Source organism: Tyto alba, unplaced genomic scaffold, assembly GCF_018691265.1.
Source record: "Tyto alba isolate M040663 unplaced genomic scaffold, T.alba_DEE_v4.0 Super-Scaffold_23, whole genome shotgun sequence".
Lineage (NCBI taxonomy): Eukaryota > Metazoa > Chordata > Aves > Strigiformes > Tytonidae > Tyto > Tyto alba.
The window spans coordinates 24037858-24058147 of NW_024881297.1; the positions used below are offsets into that span (position 1 = coordinate 24037858).

General features: G+C 41.3%; 1 protein-coding gene across 9 annotated transcripts in view; it reads left to right on the forward strand.

Moving 5' to 3' along the window:
* Positions 1 to 20290, forward strand: part of SLC20A2 (solute carrier family 20 member 2) — a 58015-nt gene that overhangs the window by 14356 nt on the left and 23369 nt on the right. For 6 of the 9 annotated variants that reach the window (XM_042796418.1, XM_042796417.1, XM_032997751.2 and 3 more), the window contains 4 exons: positions 10758 to 11308; positions 16010 to 16150; positions 17384 to 17469; positions 19246 to 19342. In XM_042796418.1, the coding sequence (XP_042652352.1) occupies positions 11020 to 11308; positions 16010 to 16150; positions 17384 to 17469; positions 19246 to 19342 (613 nt within the window). In that variant the 5' untranslated portion in view covers positions 10758 to 11019. Of the gene's footprint in view, positions 1 to 4577; positions 4809 to 10757; positions 11309 to 16009; positions 16151 to 17383; positions 17470 to 19245; positions 19343 to 20290 lie in introns of those variants that run through there. The other 3 variants (XM_032997752.2, XM_032997753.2, XM_032997749.2) reach the window with 3 other exon arrangements.

A 20290-nucleotide genomic window follows, 5' to 3' on the forward strand; every position in this document is an offset into this window, starting at 1 on the left:
CCTTTTGGCATTCAGCTAGCACATTTCAGCAGCACTTGGTCTTCTGTCATGCTGGCCACACCAATTTTGGAGGCTGTCAGTGAGAACCAGCCAGTGTGGTTTGGCATGTTGATAGTTACTCGCTCACTCCAACTCCCTTTGAAGAGAGAGGGTTGCTGGACTCGCGGGAGCCCCAGCCATCACTTTGGGCTCAATGGGAAAATACTCCACAGTGGTTATTCTCTGAAACCCAAACTGAAATGGAAATGGTAGGCAATCTGGGGCTTGAGGTGTCAGGTTTCCTTTATCTGAAAAATTTGCATTGTTGACTTTTGGCAAGCACCCTCTGGCTTTTTACCAAGGAGGTCTTTGGATAAGGCTCTGAATTTGCAAAATGCATATTTTTGGATTGCCACAGGGCAGTTTCATGGGCAGTTTTTTATGTTATGTGTAAAGTCAGTATAGGTCCAGTAGTAATTTGGGATGATAATGCTTCTTGAGTTTTCAGCAGTAGCCAGGGCTTTTCGAAATACTTTGCCCATGCTAATTGCTTTCTTAGGATATGGAGCTGGGGAGGGAAAATGATGGATTAAGCTCAGGGAGGCTCCGAGCAGCAGTTCACCCCTTTCCTTGGGCTTAGTATGGACGTAGTACACTCGGTCTCTGGTGAATCAGACAGAGTTGCGGGTGATACGAGTCCGGTTCCTGGCATTAAGCGGGGCAGTGCTTGAATCAGCGCTGGCCAACGCCTTGCTCCTTCGGAACGGGTTTGCTGCCTTTGAACTCCTCCTGGCTCGGCGTGGGCTTGTGCTGTGGCAGGGGTTGGAGCCAGCCTGGCTCACCCAGGCCACACAACACCCGGAGCCTGTGTCATCCTCTGTGCCAGCCCTGGCCTCTGGCAGTTCCAGTTGTGGGTTCCACTTTTTCATTTTCCCAGGGTTCGCTCGCTCGACAGACAAGTGTGATCTCAAGCAGAGTCACGCTCTGTGACATGGCAGCTCTCCCTCCATGCCTATGCGAGCACAGTCAACTTTGCTCAACCATGGGGAGTGGAAGTCTCCTAGCTGGGGTGGGATGTCCTCTTTGAGAGCCCCATGGCTTGCTGGAAAAAGAGGTTTGGATGACAGTGGGACAGAATTCAGAGCCATGAAGAAAGCCCATCCAAATGGTTTGCTTCCTCAGAGCAGAGGAGTCGCTCCACCCTTGAATGCCAAGTGACTCTTTTAATTTTTATGTCTACCACATTAGACTTCCCAGAGAGTCCCTGAGATGTTTTTTTTTCTTGCAGTGAAATACAGATGCATCTCTGTCTATTCAGAGATTATCCTGATAGATATCAGAATGTGTTGGAGCTTGCTACCTCAAATGCAAAAGCTTTTGTAGGCTGGAGCCATCTTTCCAGCTTGAACGGTGTTTGTAGCTAGCTGCTATCTGCAGAGCAGATATTCAGAGTTTTGTTGGTATTTGTTAGGCCCAGTGGAGTTACCGAAGCACCCAGAAATGGTGCTGTGTTCGGTAGAGCTGTGGTAAATCTCCGTTGGCCTCCAGGACCTCAGGGCTGATTTCCAGGTAGTGATCAGTGCGTGGTGACCTGGTTCAGAGGCCTCCATGGTGTAGGTGGTCATGGGGGCCTTCAAAACCAGAAAGAAGGGTATTGCAAGAGCTTCATTTCTTTGAGATACTGTGTGATACCTGTGCAGTCATCTGCCACCCATTTTCACTCCTCCCCATTAATTTCATTTTCTTTGTTTGTAGATTGAGGGGAAATAAGGGTTCCTGGGGCAGGGACACAAATACTGGTAAGGGAAACAGAAAGTCACTGGTTGCAGCTGCTTATGGCTCCCAATTTTAGTGTACCAGCAGGTATGTGAAAGCCCAAAAGCTCCCGTTGCTGGTCAATAACCTTATTTAAGTTGGCACAACGTAACTGGAACAACATCCTGCAGCTTTCAGATATTTTTACTGTATTTCTATTTCTGACCAAATGCAGTTTACAGGTATTCAGGTTTCCATTCTTACAGGTTTTTATGTTAGAAAATTATAATAATCTCTCATTATTTTCTACACATAATGTAAGTATTTTAAAATAAGTATAATCACTTTCTATATAAGTATAATGTAGCCTTCCCATCTGAATGGCAAGAAGGCCAGTTACATTTGATATAAAAGTTACATTAAGTTGCAAATTAACATTGTTTTAGTGGTCACTGGTAAATGAGAACCTGGTCATCTTTCAGAAAATAGCTGATGTGGGAATGAAAAACAAAGGGTGTTTAAAATTAATTATTTAAATTGGCATGTCCTATTGCATTATTTCAACCAGAATATAAATCTGCCTAGAGTGGGTTTGTTGAATCGAACAGGGATCTCTCAATTGTTCATTTACCAGAATAAATTACAATTTAAAAAAGAAATTGTGATACCTGATCAGAATTGTAATATATAATATTTATTATTTCTACAAATACTTGATTTGATGGGAACCAAACTAGTGCTGCGATTGCCAAAAGCCAATCCTCATAATTTATTTTGTGGTCGTATAAATTTTCCTTTGCCTGCTTCTTTAGTGGTATCCCAAATTGTAACTCTTTTTAATGGTCAACCTATCTTGGCTTGAATTTTCCCATGCCTGAGGTCCACAGTGCTGATTTAGCAGAACAAAAACTTTGAAGATATTTCCTTTTCTCTGTGCTGTTTATTATATCCTTTGCTTCGCGTGTAGACCAAGCTCTGAAGCTTAGGTCAACAAGAAACCACCATTGTGGTGAGGCTGGCTCGTGGGAAGCGGCACTCAAATGGTTCCAGTTTGCTGTTCTCCTGGGTCTGAGACGATTCCCACAGGTTGGGCCCGCAACTTCTGGCTTTTGAAATCGATGTAGATACCTCCCAAATAACGTGTCCTTTCAGCAGTCTTCTTACCTGCATCTGCATGCTGGTGGTGGTTACTCTAGGCTGAGTGAATGATCCTTTGAGGAGAACTAGGGTGGGTTTAGCTCTTAAATGGGCCGTTGGGGTTTGAGCTTTTCCAAGGCAGACATCAACAACTTGTCAGCTATAAAGAGAACATGAAATAATATTTTGCGTTCTTTTTTTTTTTTTTTTTTTTACTTTATAAAGTTAAATAAGTGCTCCAAGAAAGTTTCTGTGTTTGTTTATTCACTTCCTTAAAACCTTGGAATCCAGACCTATAAATACAGGCTGACTTCATGTTTACAATTACGATTGCTCGTACTTAAACTGATTGATGCTACTTGTATAAAAAAAAAAAAAAAAAGAAAAAAAAAATGTTTAGACAGGCACAAAAAGATTAATATTCTTCTTGTTAAAGTATGTTGCTTTTGTATGTAAGGGAAAACCATTGTGAAGGTATCAACCTCTTTCACTTTTTTCTAAAACTAGGAAGCCTGTTCGCCAGCTATTACAGAAGTAGAAGGAAAGGCTTAGCAACCAAACTTGAGAGATGTAGCTTTTCACAAAGTTAGCAGCTATATTGCAATCTTAGGAATAGTTGGGTATTGACCTTAAATAGAGTCAGCATTTCTTACAAAGAATCGTGGCCTGATACTTATAATTCTTTTTTTATTTGAGATTTTTAATGTCATTTCTGCATTGCAGATTTCTGGCTGGAGTTTTGCCTTAGTTCTTGTTAGAAGGTAATGTAGATTTACTAATCCATGTGAATTTTCTTAAGAAATGTAAACCACTTTTCAGATTTATCAAATTATCCCTGAATATCATCTGCAGCAGAATTTAACTGATTTAGAAAACCTTTACCTCCTTCTTAAGAAATATTCAAACTTGAAAAAATAGATGAGGTAAGAATTACCTCAGGTAATTTCCAGGTCTGTGTTTACGAATCTATATCGATGATTTGTTTTTTCTCAAATGTTTAGGATGTGGAAAATTTATTGATTTAAGCTTATTGTGTTGGAATATGATGCCATGGCTTTGAGTGACTCAGAATGGAGTAAAACCTAACAGTTAAATTTAAAACATCATTTATTTATAAACCAGAAACATGTCCAAATAAATCTGCGTCTGTCAAATTTTTAAACTGTGACAATGCAATTTTGATTTACGTTCTTTTTTTGCAGAATAAAATAGCTTAATTGCATAATATAGTATCAAAGCAAATATTTTATATAAAGCTAAGCTGGGTGCTTTAGGCAAATGTTATTTTTGCCTTGACATACATGCAAAAATGTTTCCCACTTAAAGGAAAGTGGTTGAAGGAATTTGGATTGGGTAATTTAGGTTGAACTGTTGAAAATGAAGTTGCTTGCTTAGGCATCAATCCAGTCAAAACTCATGCACATCTTCAACTTTCTGTGGTCGGTGTAGCCTGTGAGACCTCTACTGACATGGATAAAGTAACAAGCAGGCAATATCTTTCCTGAATTGGATGTATGTACCCTACCGTCACATGCACTTGAATTAAGCATGCATCTAAGTGTGCTTGAAAATAGAAGACCTCAGGCTTCTCAGAGATTACCTGTTCACCCCCAAATGCTCAGTGATGGTTAAAAATTAGATTTCCTTTCTTGTCTATGCCTATGCTTGGGGGGAAAGAAAAAAAAAAAAAAAAAAAAAAAAAAAAAAGGAACGTTTTGTTGCTTTTAATACGAGCTTCATTGGATTGGTTTGTCTCACTAGTGCAGTCATGACGCAGTGTTGTGTTTTATCAGTGCCCACCCCCATCAGAATTCTTTGCTTAAGAGGAGGCAGATTTTCACCTACTGAATAAGACTCTGGACTCGCATTGATGCTTCTCGGTGTTGTCTTGTGTGTTCTTCTATGCCGGAGTGAATTTTATCCCCGGACTGCCTGGTGTAAGTTACAACCCTCTTTCTACCCTCTGGAAGTTTGCATGTTCAGATGTGACTGTGCTGAATGATAGGATGTCTATTTTAGACTTCAGCCTGTATTTACAATCAGGAGGGCAAGTTGCTGGAAGAACTTAGCTCTTTTTTCTTTTGAAACAACTTTTAAATATTGGGTGAGTTTTAAAGATTTCTCTGCATGGTTTTATTTTATGTAACATGTTTTCTATAATCATGAACACTTGTTCTGAATGGAACTTAAAAATCTGTGGTGTCAAATCATAAAAGCCACTTGCTTGTTAGAGAGACTTTGTTCAGTAACTGAAGGATCAAATTGTCCTTTAGTTAGAGAAAAAGATATTTATCAGCAAATTGACAACAAGGACTTGTTGATACTTTACCTGTCTTCCTTCTTTGTAGAACTGCTGTTTAAATATAACTGCTGTCCTGCTGCCTGTGTTTTTAGTGAATGTTTTCAGCAACAGAATCTCGTGCTAAATATTTTACATGCATTTTTGACCTTTCAGCGGTGGGAACAGAGGTTGATAGGGACTAAGGAAAGGAAGCATCCTCTGGAGGTTTTCAGAGCTGACGGTGACAGTTCCTTTCTGCAACGTTAAAGGATGGGAGTCCTTGGAAAGCTATCAACTTCAGTCCTTTCCATATCAAGTAGTAGCATGAAGTATGCTTAAACACATTCTGAACATGTTAAAATAGGAGCTGATTGATACAAAAATGCTTCTGCAGATGCAGTAATTGATTTTTTTTTTTTTGTTTTTTGTTTTTTTGAAAGTAAGTCAAGGGTGCTTTTTTGTGTACTGGAGCATTAAACTTGCATCATGCTTGGCCTTGTGACAAGTCCTGTGCATGTAATTTAGAGCCATATAGGGATGTTCTTAGTCTTGAACCACTTGAATTAATATCACCTTTCATATCATGAGTATAGTATTAGTAATTTAAAGCAGATAATTTGTGAGCCTTGTGGCCCAAGCACGAACTGGAAACGATAAGGACTACTGTTGTATATGATGTTAGTAGTTTTGATTATAAATCAGGCTTGGTTTCTATGCAGTGCTATGTTTAGTACCAATAGACTGGAATGCCAGATCTGGTATGAGTTTATATGCATAGGTGGGAAGCCTGACAGATTGGTTTTATATAAAGAACAACATACAGAAATTAGAGAGGTATGGAATAACCTCCTAGAAGCTGCTGTCTGGTAAGCATTTTAGACAGACTTTTCAGCCACTGGTAACTAGAAGTGAACCTGCCTGTCAGTACAAATCCAGTGTCACCGTCTATCGTGAAATGTCTGCTGTTTTCAACGCTGCAGGGGAAGAGAAATCATCCTTCCCTTGTCTGGCTTGTCATAGTGCAAAGTGGAATAGTTGTAAGAATTATCTTGAGAAATGCTATACGAGCTGTTGTCTTTTGATTTTTGCTCATACTTGGGCAACAACAAGAAGTTAAAACCAGGACCTCAAGAAATCTCTGTCCCATCCAGAGTAGGAGAAAGTTTTCGACTGCAGCATGGGGCAACTTCTGAGAGCAGAAAAGCTGCATTCAGCATGATTTTTGTATGACCTGAGCTGCATATGGGATGATTTATATACCTTTCAATGTTTCACGAGTGCGGTAGGTTCTTTCTTAATTTTCTGCAAAGAGAAAATTAAAGGACATTTATGGGGTCTCTGTTTCCTTTATGTCACCCAGTTGGATTGCTGGGGGTAATGCACTCTGATTCCTTCCCTAGACTTTGCACTTTGTCCTGAGCTTTTATTTAACCATTCATCTCTGTCGTTAGATGTTTCTGTGTTCTCTTCAGCAGCAATTTGGTAAAAAAAACTCAACAACTGATAACTTTGTTTTTCAAATTTCGTATTATTTTTTCACTTAAAACCTTGTCTCAGATTAGATGTGTATGTTAGTTGCTTCCAGAAGAGCTGTCTTAGTAAATGTCTGTACATAAACATATCCTAAAATGATCTTGTGGTTACCACAAGATCTTGACTTTTTCCGGAGAATTCACTTGTTTTTCTACATGATTCAAGGTGCTTCCTTACCTAGGTTTTGATTTCATCTCTTCCTTAGAGTCAAAACAGCACTTTGTGTTGACAGAGTTACAACAAGATGTTTAACTAGCAACAAAATAAAGTCCAAGGGGGGTGTCTGGATCATCTGCCAGTGAGGCAGAGGGACGTGCTTAGCATTTCCAAAAATCTAATTTTTCTCACTGAGGTGCAAGTTCTGTAAGTTTCTAAGGCCATTTAAACAGTTAAAAGCTTCAACTCAGACCTCCTAAGTATGATGCTCTAATTATGGACCATAAGAAAACTGTACTAGCTAAAAATCTTGCCATAACACAGAATTAGCTTCTTACAACCTGAAATTTCATCTCTACGCATTTCCCCTTGCTCTGCCGTCAGAGATGTTAGCCATCAGAGATGCACGCTCCAGCTTCAGGTCCTGCAGCTCCCCCGTGCTAACACAGTTCCTCTGTCCTGCTAATGCCCAAGGGTGAGTTTGCGGCACGGCCACTGCAGTGCAGGCTGGGCTGGTTCAGGAGGAGTTGTCCAAAGCATAAATAGGAAAATGAACTTTTCCACCCAGCCTGCTGCAGCAGCATCGCACGGCTGACTGCGGAGGCCTTGGTGAAGAGGCAGTATCGTGGGTAAATGGGAGGATTTCCCACCGTCTAGCAGGTCAGGTTGAATTGCGTTTGGCATGCATTAGAGGCATGTTGATGAAACATAAGTGAGCGCAGGAGAGAAACAGGCTAGCGGCTTCCAGCTGTCACGCAGAGAGCCGAAGATCTGCCATTCCCTACTGTATGGCATTTTTTCCAGTTTCTTTTTCATCCCAGTAACAACATTAAATACCACAGGCTCTTGGGTTAGATTAGGTGATGAGGGGCATAGCTCAGCGTGTCTGAGCATGCCAGATGTATTTTGGGCTCTAGAAAGAAGCATGCTACAAGATTTAGTCTGTATTTAGTCACTGGCCTACTTTGCAGGATATTTTCCATTTCTGAAAACTTTCTCAGCAGAGATGTACGCTTTTTTTTTTCTTTCTGTTTCTTCCTTTAAATGTTTAACATCTCTTACAGTTATTTAAGGTTTAAGGTTGTAACACCTAGCCATTGAAATACTGCCTGTGTGTTAATTTTTAAATGTGTGTTTATTCCCTTTTCTCTTTTCTTTTTGATTTTCATCTTGTTGAAGCCAAGCCTTGGCCGTTGCTGTGCTCTGTCACTTGTGCAAATGCAGTGGGCGTCAAGTTGAGCCTCCTAAGTTTTGGACGAAGCTCTATTTTGAACCGCCACCTTGCGTAAAATGACAGAAGGGGAGACTTCTTACTTAAGACATCCTTTTCTCCCAAGGCCATATATCCCATTTCACAAGGAGGGAGATTAGATAGCTGCCTCTCTGAGCCCTCTGCCAAGAGCCCCGCCAACAGACTTTGGGAGACTCTTTGGCCTTCACAAGGAGCTTTAGGAGCACACATGCACTCTTGAAGTCTTAATTTCTTTGAGACCATCTGGAGTTCTTCCCCCCCCCTCTCAGAGAAGCTAATAAAGGCAACCTTGTGACTTAGTGGTTTATTCTGGAAGCTGCAGGAACTCGCTGTGACTGGCAAATGTCCCATGAACTCCATTGTGGTGGGGGAATGTCACAATCCCCCTACTCTTCCTTATCCCAGAAATTGTGTCACTGCAGTAAATTGGTAGGTTGGTTGATAAGTGGAGAAAAGGCAGATCTCTATTGGGAATAAGAGTGTGCTTTCATCTTGTGAGTCAGAAGGAAACAGGTCTCATATAATCACAGGGTCTGTGGATGCACGCATGGATCTCGGTCAGCTCTGCCCATTTTCAGGAGAGGAAACTGGGGCACTGAGGCTAACTTGGCAAAGGTAATATGTAAATCCATGCAGGATGAAGAATTTAATCATTAATCTCCAGGATCAAGGAAGGACCATAGTTCAGCACTTCATCTCCTAGCAAAAATATGATATACATAATAGACATTTTTTAACAAATTAGTAGAGTTTTGTCTTCCTTCACAGGGAAACAAGTGCTAACTTTAATTGTTTCTTCGAAATATTGGTAGCCTTTTTTGTCTCTGTCAAATCCTTTTCCACTCAATGGGCTGAGTACTCATGAATTATAAAAAGGCAACAAGTCTTCAAACATGAAAAATGTATTGGTGCATCATTTTCTCGTGTTATCTCATAGTATGAAAATCCTTATACAAATGTTTTTATCTGTTAAGACCCTCTAAGATGTTATTTTAGAGTGTAAGGCATTCAAGGATTGATGTCTGCTCCATGTCTAGAAAAGACTGGAGCAGCAGATGTTCAGCCAGTTTGGAGCCTGGAGGAAGAGGGACATCTTTTCTGCTGACTGTGTATATTTAGAGAAAGCATCAATCCTTGACATCAACTTAAGGGTTTTCTAGGAAACACATGTATAGATACGGTATTTTCCTGTTGGTTGTTCTCAGGAATCCGGCATCTCAGGAATATGCAAAATCTCTTATAATTTTTAATTTTAACATCATTTCAGAGGTTTCAGAGACCCTTCTTCCTTGCTACTGCAGGACCTACATTGCATTGAGGTTATTGAAAGAAATTAAGCATGGTTTTGAAACTGTGGATATGCGTATATTGTATAAGAGTGAAGCAACTGTGAGGAAACTGAGAGAGAAAGCAGGAGGTGGGTTTGGGGCTTGTCATCTGATATCCCATGATCTCTTGAAATGCTTCTTAAAACTGTGGAGTTAGCTGACAGGTATTTGCTGCTAAATGTTCATTTAACCCCTTACCATCTCCAAAATGGCACTTTTCTGGAGCCAAACAGCATGGATAGGAAAGCAGAGAGTGGCATAGGACGTCTGTGTGGCAGCTGCTAGCAGAAGAGAAGCAGCCCTCAGAAGAGGCAGATGGTTTGGGCAAATTGGCTTCTAGCTTTTTACCATCTTGACATCAATGTGGGTCTTATTGCTCTGCTTAGCAGTCTTTTGGGTGGCAACGGCTGTATTTTTTAAAGTCTTTTTCTCTCTGTCCATTTTTTGGTTTGAAAGAGCTCACTTTTTTTTCAGATTAGATTAAGGACTAATTAAGATGTAATTCAAAAGACGATCATAAAACTGAAACTATCAAAAGAAATACTAAAATATATATATAACAATAGTTTGAATATAATAACTGTTAGTAATTGGTAACCATATATAGGGAAGAACAGAGAGCCCAACTTTTTAGTTAAACTTTTTTATAGACTTGTCTAGATCTGTAGGGTTACATGGTAATATTGTGATTATTGTGCTGTTTCAGTGACTGAGAAGCTGTAAGAAAATTGTGTTCTTACTGCATGGGATGTGATAACAGCAACAGATGAGTATTAATGCTCTTCAGTGTATTTGCAGTGGCGTTTCCTAGACAGACATATAGATAAAATAATTTTTCAAAGGAGCACATCCCTGGCTGCAGCTGATAAAATGTTGAGAGCTCTGCTAAGGTCGGTGGAGCTAGGTGATACACATCAGCTGGGAATCAGGCTGTATGATGTGGTCTATATATTCTACATGTTTTATATTCACTGGGTGCAAAGAGCCAAGAAGAATCCTCCTTCTAGAGAGACGGCTTATCGTACTGCTGGTAAATTTAACACAAACAAACCCCCCAACCTTTCTAAATCCTTCTAAATTGCTCAAAAGATTTTCTCAGTCAGTGATATTGCAAGAAGCATATTGCTTTGGAAGTGACCTAATTTTAACCTTTTCTGAATTGCTTTATGATTAGAACAGTCACATGCTGAGGTAGGACCCCATTAGTGGGTTTAAATCATCTGTTTACTTCTGAAAACACACATTGTTATGGGCTCTGCTGAGTATTCCTTTTTTTAATTATTTTTTAAAATTTTCTTTTATTTTCTTTTTTTTTTTTTTTTTTTTTCTGTTGCAGGACAGAACATTGCAGTTGTACCAGTTTGGGAGCAAAATATGGAATGTGTTTCACTGCTGACCGAAGGCAGCCAAATGAACAGTATTTATAGTAGTTTGAAAATCAGCAGTTAGCAGTTTCTTCACATTCTAACACTACCCAGCACTTTCCAGAGAGAACTCATTGTTTACAAGAAATCTGCTTTCCAAATCCGTTGCGGTGCCCTCCAGCCTTGACTATTAACTATTTGCAAAGGGGAAGCAAATCTACCATTTGGGGAAAAATGGCAATGGATGAGTACCTGTGGATGGTCATTGTGGGTTTTATCATTGCTTTTATTTTAGCCTTTTCGGTTGGTGCAAATGATGTTGCCAATTCTTTTGGAACAGCTGTGGGCTCTGGTGTTGTTACTTTACGCCAGGCTTGCATTTTGGCTTCAGTTTTTGAAACCACTGGCTCAGTATTACTGGGAGCAAAAGTAGGAGAAACAATTCGGAAAGGTATCATTGATGTTAACCTGTACAACAACACTGTCCCACTGCTGATGGCAGGAGAAGTGAGTGCAATGGTTGGTAAGTAACACTTTCCTATTCCAAGTAACATTCATTGTGTATTTGTCATCCTGTTCATTGTGAATATTGTTAATTAAGTCTTCCCCATCTATTGGACTTGCATGTCTGGTTTTGTGTGAATGAAGGGGCCTGTATTCCTTTTTTAGTCTCCTATGTTTCTTAAATGCTTCTAATCGTTTACGGTTTTCAGTGGTTCAGCCATTTAACTAACAGGAAAAAAAATGTTTAACATAATGAATCATAGATATGTATTTGTAGGGTACTGAAAAAATTATTTTGGAGATTTTTGTGATGGTAAATCAAAAATATTTAAGCATAGCATTTGTGACTGTACAGAATATCCTACAGAAATAGCAGTTTGCAAGGAATACGTACGAGAAGAAATTACCTAAATTATTTTTTAAAATTACAGAAACTCCAAACGTATTTGCTTAAACTGATTGTCTAGCTGAGCAATTGCAATTAATCATACATTTCACCCTTGCCCACAGCAAAACTAAAGGAGCAGTAAAGATAGATGGCCACACATTTAAGGTCTTTTAAGTTTTTTTGACTCAAACCAACAGCAGTTCAGTGTACCTTAGAGTCTGCTCTGCGTGCTTTTGTTTGCAGTCAAATTAATCTCCGTTTAGAACAAATAGCATATTCTGAGGTAAGTAACATTAAGCCACGGTATTTACTCTTTGTTTGTAGGCAAGAGGCTTTGTGAGCTTTCAGAGAGCTCCCCCAAGGATCAATAGCAAACTTGCTTAGAAAGGGCAGGAGGCAGCAGGAAGGAAACCCTTGCCCTGTGGGAGAGGCAGCCCAGGCAAGGGGCCAGCCTGCCCATCCCACTGCCCGTTCTTCAGTCTGGCAGGTCCGTGGGCATCCCATGACAGGGCAACGTGATTTATACAAGCATCACAGCATCCTCTGTTTGATGAAAGGGATGCTGCACGCAAAGATTTTCTTCCTTAAACCTAACCTAAATATTATTTCCACCTGCCCCTCCTAGCCTCCCCACAGTTTTCAAGCAGGACCTGCACGTGAGATAGGTGAATCCATGCAGAGATCTACTACATGTGGTTATTTTCCCATTTCTTTGGGGAAGTGGGAACGTATTGCTTTTTATTTTATTTTTTTTAATTTATTTTAATGGACAGTGAGTGCCATTTTCTGGATTTGTCTGAGGTGGCTTTGTGTGCTTGAGAGCAGGAGGTGTTTCCCTTGGGCTTTCGCTGCTCCTGAGCCTCCTGAAGGTTGGCCACTTTCCCCTGCCCAAGGCAAAGGGGTTGGTTAGCGAGAAATCACTGCTGGGACCACAGCCACTTCCCCACATGGTCCCTCTGTGAGGCTGCCAACTTCAACCACATCAAATGCTCTTGGGCACCCCATATCAGTTCCTCTTTCCCGATGTCTTGCGAGGTCAGCTGTGGATTTCTGGTCTTGCCCTCAAGCTGTAGGGTGGCTTCTTAGTACTACTCCACTTGCCTTCTGCTTCCTGAGATAGCTCCGTCATTTCCCATGGGCGTATGCCTGGGAGCGACATACACCATCTGAAATGTAAGTGATCTGCATCTTCTGACCTTCACATTCTTGATACTCACAGTCCCTGTTGAAGGAAGGGTCCTTTTCCTTTTCTGTATCTATTTCTGGCATCCTGATCCTGGCCAAGCAAAGTTTAAAGTCTCAGATGCCCCCTGCAGAGGCAACTGGCCAGAAGCTCAAAGAAAACAACTTATTTGCATGCATATTTACATAAGCCTGTGTGAACTTCATGACCAGTTGCATTCCCTTCCTCCAGTAAGGGCATTAAGAAGAAATTCCACATTTTAAATCTCGGAATTAATCACAAGATACAAACTGCATATTTCAATTTTTTTTCCCCCTCAAATCCATCTCCATCTTTTCTCTGGATGCATGATATTTTTTTCTGTGTTTTCTCTGAGCCTTCCTGAATGTTTTCTTTTCCTCTTTCTGTTTTTGCTCAGAATTTTCCCCCTTGTTCTCTCATGCCTCATGATCATGTTTTTGCGAATGGACTTAGCTTCTGAATTTCGATGAGGCTTAAATGAGTCAACAGTCTGGGAGAGACCAAAAGTCACTGTATCCTCTTTCCAGATGTTGGTGGAAGATCCTTTGATGCTTGTAGCAAACAGCAGATGGTGATTTTCAGGGCAACCTTCTCTCCTAAGAGAAAAGGAAACAGGGAGCAATGGGGATTAAAATTTTAAAATGTAACATTTTGTAATAATTTGTAGCATATTAAAATGTTGTTTGTTAAGCAGTTGGGGAGCTAGGGACTTGCCCTTGGGAGTAAATTGTAGTACTTCCCTAGCATTAACTAATTGTCAGGTTATTGTCAGGAATTGCTTGAGTGTTTTCCTGGTGGGAGCTGAAGTCAGTAACTGGTGCACCTGAGGAGATGCCACCGACAGAGAGGACATCCCAGCCAGGATTAGCAAAGCAGAGTGCCAGCCCAGTGTTGCAGGTGCTGTAGTACTGGATGGGGGCTCGTGGCTGGCACTCAGCACCAGCACCTGGGGAGGATGAGTGCGGTGCCTTCAGCAGCAGGGGAGCATGAGACGCACCCTGAGCTAAAAGCGAGCGCTGGCGACTCCTGGTCAGGGCAGTCTGCAGCCAACCCTCTTTCTTTAGGAGACAGCAACTGGGAGGAAAGGGTGTGAGGCCACGGTGTCAGCAGGCATGAAGAGTCTGAATTTGGGACTCTGTGACAGGTCTAGTGAGACTCCTGCTTCCTACGTTATCTACGTTCCAAAGATAAAAATTGGGAATGTGCATTTTATGTTAAAGAGGAGTTAAAGCTTTGAGGTAGATAGTTAAGACACTTCAAGCCCCAGAAGAAAGTCCTGCTCTGGCTTGATTTGTATTTTCTTCTGTGCTTCCTTAAACTTCTTTAGACCACGCATTGTCCTTCTCAGACCATCCATCAGTCCTCCACTACTTTCCTTCTTCCTCTCCTGTTTGTTCTCAAGGTGAAGTTGATTAAATAACTGCCACACTGCCTCTATTTTCCCCCCCAAAAAAAACCCAGCTCTCCCTACACGTTTGCAGTGCAGCTGTGGCTCGGTTGCATTTTCCCTATTTTTTAGACTGAGTATTTTGTATTTACATATCTATGGCTGGCTTATCTGTTTATTTGGCTCCTTACAGATGTTACCATCTGTTTTCTCTTTCACCTCACTTCCACTTGCTGGTCTCTAAGTTCATGTCAAAGGTTTCAAAGTTATTTATTTTTATTTTAGTACAGGGGAAGAGAAGCCAAAAAATTAACAAGCAGGTGTTCCTTATTTGATCTAGAATTTCCAATGGCAATAGGAGTACCAGTTGCTTTGAGATTGTACTGCAGGAGAGATCAGTTTTACAAACTGACTTCCAAACACAGCCACATATGATGCCAGAAGATCACCATTTGCAGATGACTGTTTCAAGACCTTCAAACCATCCTCTCCTGTTGGAATTCAGGATGGAGGCTGAGATTTTGAGTAACAATGTATGTTCAACAACCTTGCTTTATCACCTGTGTCTGCTGCAGATCTATTAAGAGAGGTGGCACGAGCCAGATACAGGATCTCCCATGGCAGTTTCATGCCTGCCGTTGGGGCCTCTTAACACATGAAGATTTAGTCTTCAGGCCACAAAGTCTTAAGATGAAGAAGAGATCTTTCTAAGAATCCTCTAATATTAGACAAGATCCACAGAAAGCTCCTGTCACTGACAAATTATTTTGGTGCCCTGAGGTTAGTGCCACTGCAAGAGGAGTAGGGAACCTGTGCCCTTGCAATGTGGAAATGAGTCTGAGCATGTAGCTGCATTCTTGAAGGCTTAGTGGCCAACTGTGGTCTGATCTAACTACCTAAAGTTGGGACTGAAAATAAATCTTCTCTGCTGCTTGGAGCCCTTTTTGTTTTGTTTTATTTTTTTTTAATTCAATCTTGGCAAACATTCTTCCTTGGGACATCTGTTGGGACACCAGACATTGCATTTATTTTATGGACCATTATCAACCATCCCTTAGTTAGGAGATCTTATTTTCTTATGCCAAGGGTATCTTTGGCTACTCCATGACTAAGATAAGCCTTTTCTGCAGTTCTGAATTTCTCCAGTGCTGCAACGAGCTGCATATGAAGTCAGTGAGAGAGTCCTTATTCCCTCCTCAGTCCATTTTTCCTATAGAGGACTCTGGATGGTCACGCATCACTGAGAAGAGACATAAAAACTCCCTGCCCTGCAACTTGAGTTTCTCTAGTAGTATTCAGGAGCATGGGTAGTTCATTAGTGAAACAGTGGACGCCTCCTCACACTGATCACTTGGAAGCTTCCAGGTCTAGCTCTCAAAAATGAGGTTTTCTAAGCTTGGTGCAGACTGGGAGCAGTTTGTGTATTTAATCGGACAGGTTGTAAATACTGAAAGCCTTCAAAAAGAAAAGAAAAAAAGCAGAACTGTTGTGCAGTGTAAAGAGCTGTTAGTAATAAAAAGTTAAAAGTAAGATGCAGCATTCAAAGCTGCTATTAAACTGTCTTAGTATCTGCTTTCAGAGACAGAACAGAAACAAAACTCTCTTTAGGAGATCTCTGTTGTGCATGTGGAGTGTAGGCAGTGCTCGTAAAAGAATGTGGGTACATGGTGAAGAATTTTCTGCATGACATTATTGCTACTGTTGTTCTTTATACCATGTGGGTATATTTTTTTTTTTCCAGGTTCTGCTGTTTGGCAGCTGATTGCATCATTCTTGAAACTCCCGATATCGGGGACCCATTGCATCGTAGGTGCTACGATCGGATTTTCTCTGGTGGCAATTGGCACACAGGGAGTCCAGTGGATGCAGCTTGTCAAGATTGGTAAGCACTGTTTCCTTTTATGTGTGCGGCTATGTGAAATAATATGCACGGCCTGCAAAAAAAACATTCCCAGAAATATGCTTTGTGCTGATAGCACTCCCTCCTGAAATTATTTTCCACCCCAGTCCTGTCATTCAGAAGATGCACTGATGTTCATTATGGGCTGCAGTGTGTCTCCAGTGGAGCAGGGGGTAAGACACAAGTTGTGCTTCACCACCAGTAAGCTGAGGAGACGTTGTCCCTCAGAGACATGCTTCAAGGTGACATTCCTCCTCTTCTAATTCTTTTCATGGCAGCTCATACCACCTCGTTCTTGCTCGCAACAATGCTAGCCGTCATGTGAATGCCCACAGTCATGTTTCTCCACCCACCAGCTTCAGGGAGGCGAAAGCTGGGCATACAGCACATGTTTTACTCGCAGCCTCCCACTGCCAAGATCAGCACAGCCGAGCAGGGATGTGAAGGAGTTTTCATTATTGTTTTGGAAGCCTTGTAACCCAAGTTGCAGCTTAAACCCTGTATTGAAAGGATTTGATGTTGAAGGCATGGAATTACAATTTAGCTTTAGAAAAGTTGGAGCAACGTGTATTATTTTTAATTCTGTCAAGAGCAGAAGAGAGTTTGCAATGACAGCAGAACCAATCTCTTAACCATGCCACAAACAATAAATCACTCTGGATGAGATTTCCAGAGCACTGCCCTAATCCGGTTTTATTGAAATCAGTGGGAGTTTTGCCACCTACTTCAGTTAAATCAGTCCTGGACACTTGCAAATCTGGCCTGCAAAAAATGTAAGCACATTATTCATTGCAGTTGATGCTTCTGTGGCATTTTGGAAATCAAGACTTTTGCCCTGTGAGCAGCATGGCATCCTGCTAGATGCAGTTGCTTTCCACTTGCTCACAAAATTCGTGGTCATGGTGATTAGGAAATTACAGTGTTTTCCTGGTCCACTCTGCATCAAACTACAAGAAACTTTCTTGGTGAATTTGATTTCTAAACTTGCAAAATTATCGGGAAATGCTCTGGCTGATGTTTCTAATAGTGTCTAGCATTACTTTGACTTTCATGAGTGTCAGTGGACACTGAGTTGCACCAGTTGTAAGTAAACACACAGAGCATTTATTCCAGTTGTACAAGAACTGTTTTAAATACATTGCTCATTAACTACTTACTTAACTACTGTGCAAGAATACTGTTTATTTCATGTTTCATTCTTTCTTTTCAACACAGTTGCTTCTTGGTTTATTTCCCCACTGTTATCTGGCTTGATGTCTGGAGTCCTCTTTGTGCTGATTAGATTCTTCATTTTGAACAAGGTAAAGGAAATCTCACTATTATAATGACTGCTTAGTATGAAGGCTGTGCCTAGCCTCTCATGTGAATGCTGGCATTTCCAGAGTTGAAAGTCTGTGGCTTGCTTTTTGGACAGGAGACCAGTTATTTTTTTATGGTCACTAGAACTGTACTTGATCTTAGCAGATTCTCAGGAAACCTGAATTGATGAGTTTTAGTGACCTCAGTCAAAAGTGGTAGCTTTGAGGTAACATCAGTCCAAATAACTTCAGTGTGGAAGATGATTTGCCTGCCACCCAGTGTGAACTGGAAACCAGAATACTTTTATCTGTTCTTTCCATTTCTTTCACACCATTCAACTTGCTAAAATGGGGGAGTGCAGTGCATGACAATGACCTAAAATAAGGGAGGCTATATTAGCAGTTATACAGGGAACTTAAATAGATGAAGGATTAATTCTTTTGCTATAAATAACACCACCTGTAACCTCAGCTTCATCATTCTTTATTTCTGATGTAAATAAATGTCAGAGATAAAAGCAGATGATAAATTTGATCAGACTCAGCTTTGAATTTAAAATTAGTTAAGTTGCATAAAGGACGAGGAAAAGTTCCTCTATTGCACTCAAAACCTAACAACTTAAGAAATTAGTCATCAAAGTCACATAAACTCTGGTATAAAAGCCACATATTTAAGCATTCAAGAGGCAGAAAAAGTTCAAGCTAAGGAAATTGTCTTCTGACTGCCATCTGTGCCATTCACAAAATAGTAAGATCTGTAGAGCTTTTGGCATAAGCAGGTAGTGACTCGCGTTGTGTGTGTGCATAAAAAAAAAAGAGCAGCTTTCTGACATGCGACTCTTTGGACTGGTGTAGGAGTTCATGCCCTTGCTGGGGGTGTCTGTGAATAGCAGCTGGCCCTGCAGATACAGCCCATGCTGCATCATGCTCCAGGACCAGGGCACAGCGCAGGGCAGCTGCAGCCTTCTCTTGGATCCCTTTTACAGCTCATCATAGCGAGAAACAAAACCACATCAGCCAGCCCTTAGCTTCTCCAGGATCTTTGCAAACACACGAAGCCCCTCAAAAGGCCAAAGCAGTCTGCTCACAAAGGTTCTTTCCATGGCTCGCACGGTGCGTTTCCGCTGCGCCATCAGCTGAGCCTTTCCTTGTGAGCACCAAGGGCATGAAACCACAGCGGGCAGCAGGCACAGCGGCGTGCTAAACGTGGCACGCTCGCTTTTAGGCATGCGTTTAATGTACATTTAATACAGCCAGACACTTCATATTTCAGAGATTTCTGTTAGGTGGTGGGAAGTGCCAGGCTGCCTCAGTTGAAGCTGAGGGGTTAGGAATAAGGTTTTGCAGTGAACGCATTGCACTGATGCTTATAGCCCTGCTCCAAAAATATCCAAGCCCTGTACTGCTTGGCACCCTTCAGTCGTGCCGAGTGGAAGGGACTCCTCATCTTGGAGACAAGATAGGTAAGAAAACACTCACAGAAAGAAACCTGCTCCCAGGTCACCCAGCAGATCTTCGGGCAACCTGAAAGTACAACCTGTCTCCCTGGTTCCCAGTAACAGTGTCAAGCTTCCCCAGAATGCTGATGCTTGCCAGGACCAGCACTGTGGATTCGGCTGTAACCAGACAGGTCACCATTCTTTCCTCACCATCCACCCAGAAGCTCCATCTGCCTGTCACTGACTTGGGAGCACATGTTTTCCTCGTGGCAGTTCATGTTGACATTAATCTGGTGGAAAATCCAGCTAATGTTTCCTTTTTTTCCTGGTCTCTGTGCAGGAAGACCCTGTGCCCAATGGTCTCCGTGCACTCCCAGTGTTTTATGCTGCTACCATAGCTATTAACGTGTTTTCCATCATGTACACAGGAGCACCAGGTGAGTGAGCCATTCGCAGCAGGAGGCACGGGAGGGAGCTTCCCGCAGTGTATAATGATGTGCTGTCAGGTGGCTGTCGACACCGCATGGTTATCTCCTGTGTTAGAAGTTAACGAGGGCGAGAGTAAATCATACACCTCCCGACGTGCTTCTATTTGTGCATGTATTTTTGTGACTCCCTCCTGATCACCCCAATTAGTGGGGAAGAGTGCAGCTACAAAAAAAAAAAAAATAGAAATCCCTCTTTAGAGGAAGGGGAAATATTGAGCTGCCAGCTTTGGCTTTGTAAATCTGATCACGTGTTGAGCACTCAAAGATAGTCCAGATATGTGCATCAAGGAGGGAAGATTCAGAGCGGGCAGTAAGAGCAGGTAGGCTGTTTGCACTCAGTGTAACACTACAGCTCCACTGAAATCAGCAGGGTCACTGTTCTGGCAGATCTGGCACGGAGCCTATTAATTAAATTTACCTCTTTATTTCCCTTCAATGATAAGAAGTCACAAGCCTGTTTATGCATTGAATGCATCTTTTTTCTTGAGCGCTGTGCATTGAAACATAGTAGAAGAATATGACACGTCATTTTCAGGACTTTAATTTTTGTATATTTTATGTGCATTTATATGTTTGTGTTTATATTTGAACTTATGTTTGTATATTTATATTCAAACATTTTGTGTTTATATATTTGCATTTATAAGTTTACATTTAACTTTACTTAAGCAGTGTACATTTAAACATGCACTTTCAGCAAAAGAGTTCAGAAAAAAGATGTTCAGTGCTCTCAACTACTTTATCGAAGACTCTGGTCATTAAATGTTATCTTTAGATTAGATTATTGCCCCAGAGCCATGAATGAACAGGCAGTTGAAGGTCTCTCTTGAGACCTTCATTGCTCCTGAACATGGCCCTGAATTAAGAAAGCAGGTTTAGAAAGTGACCTTTTTTGAA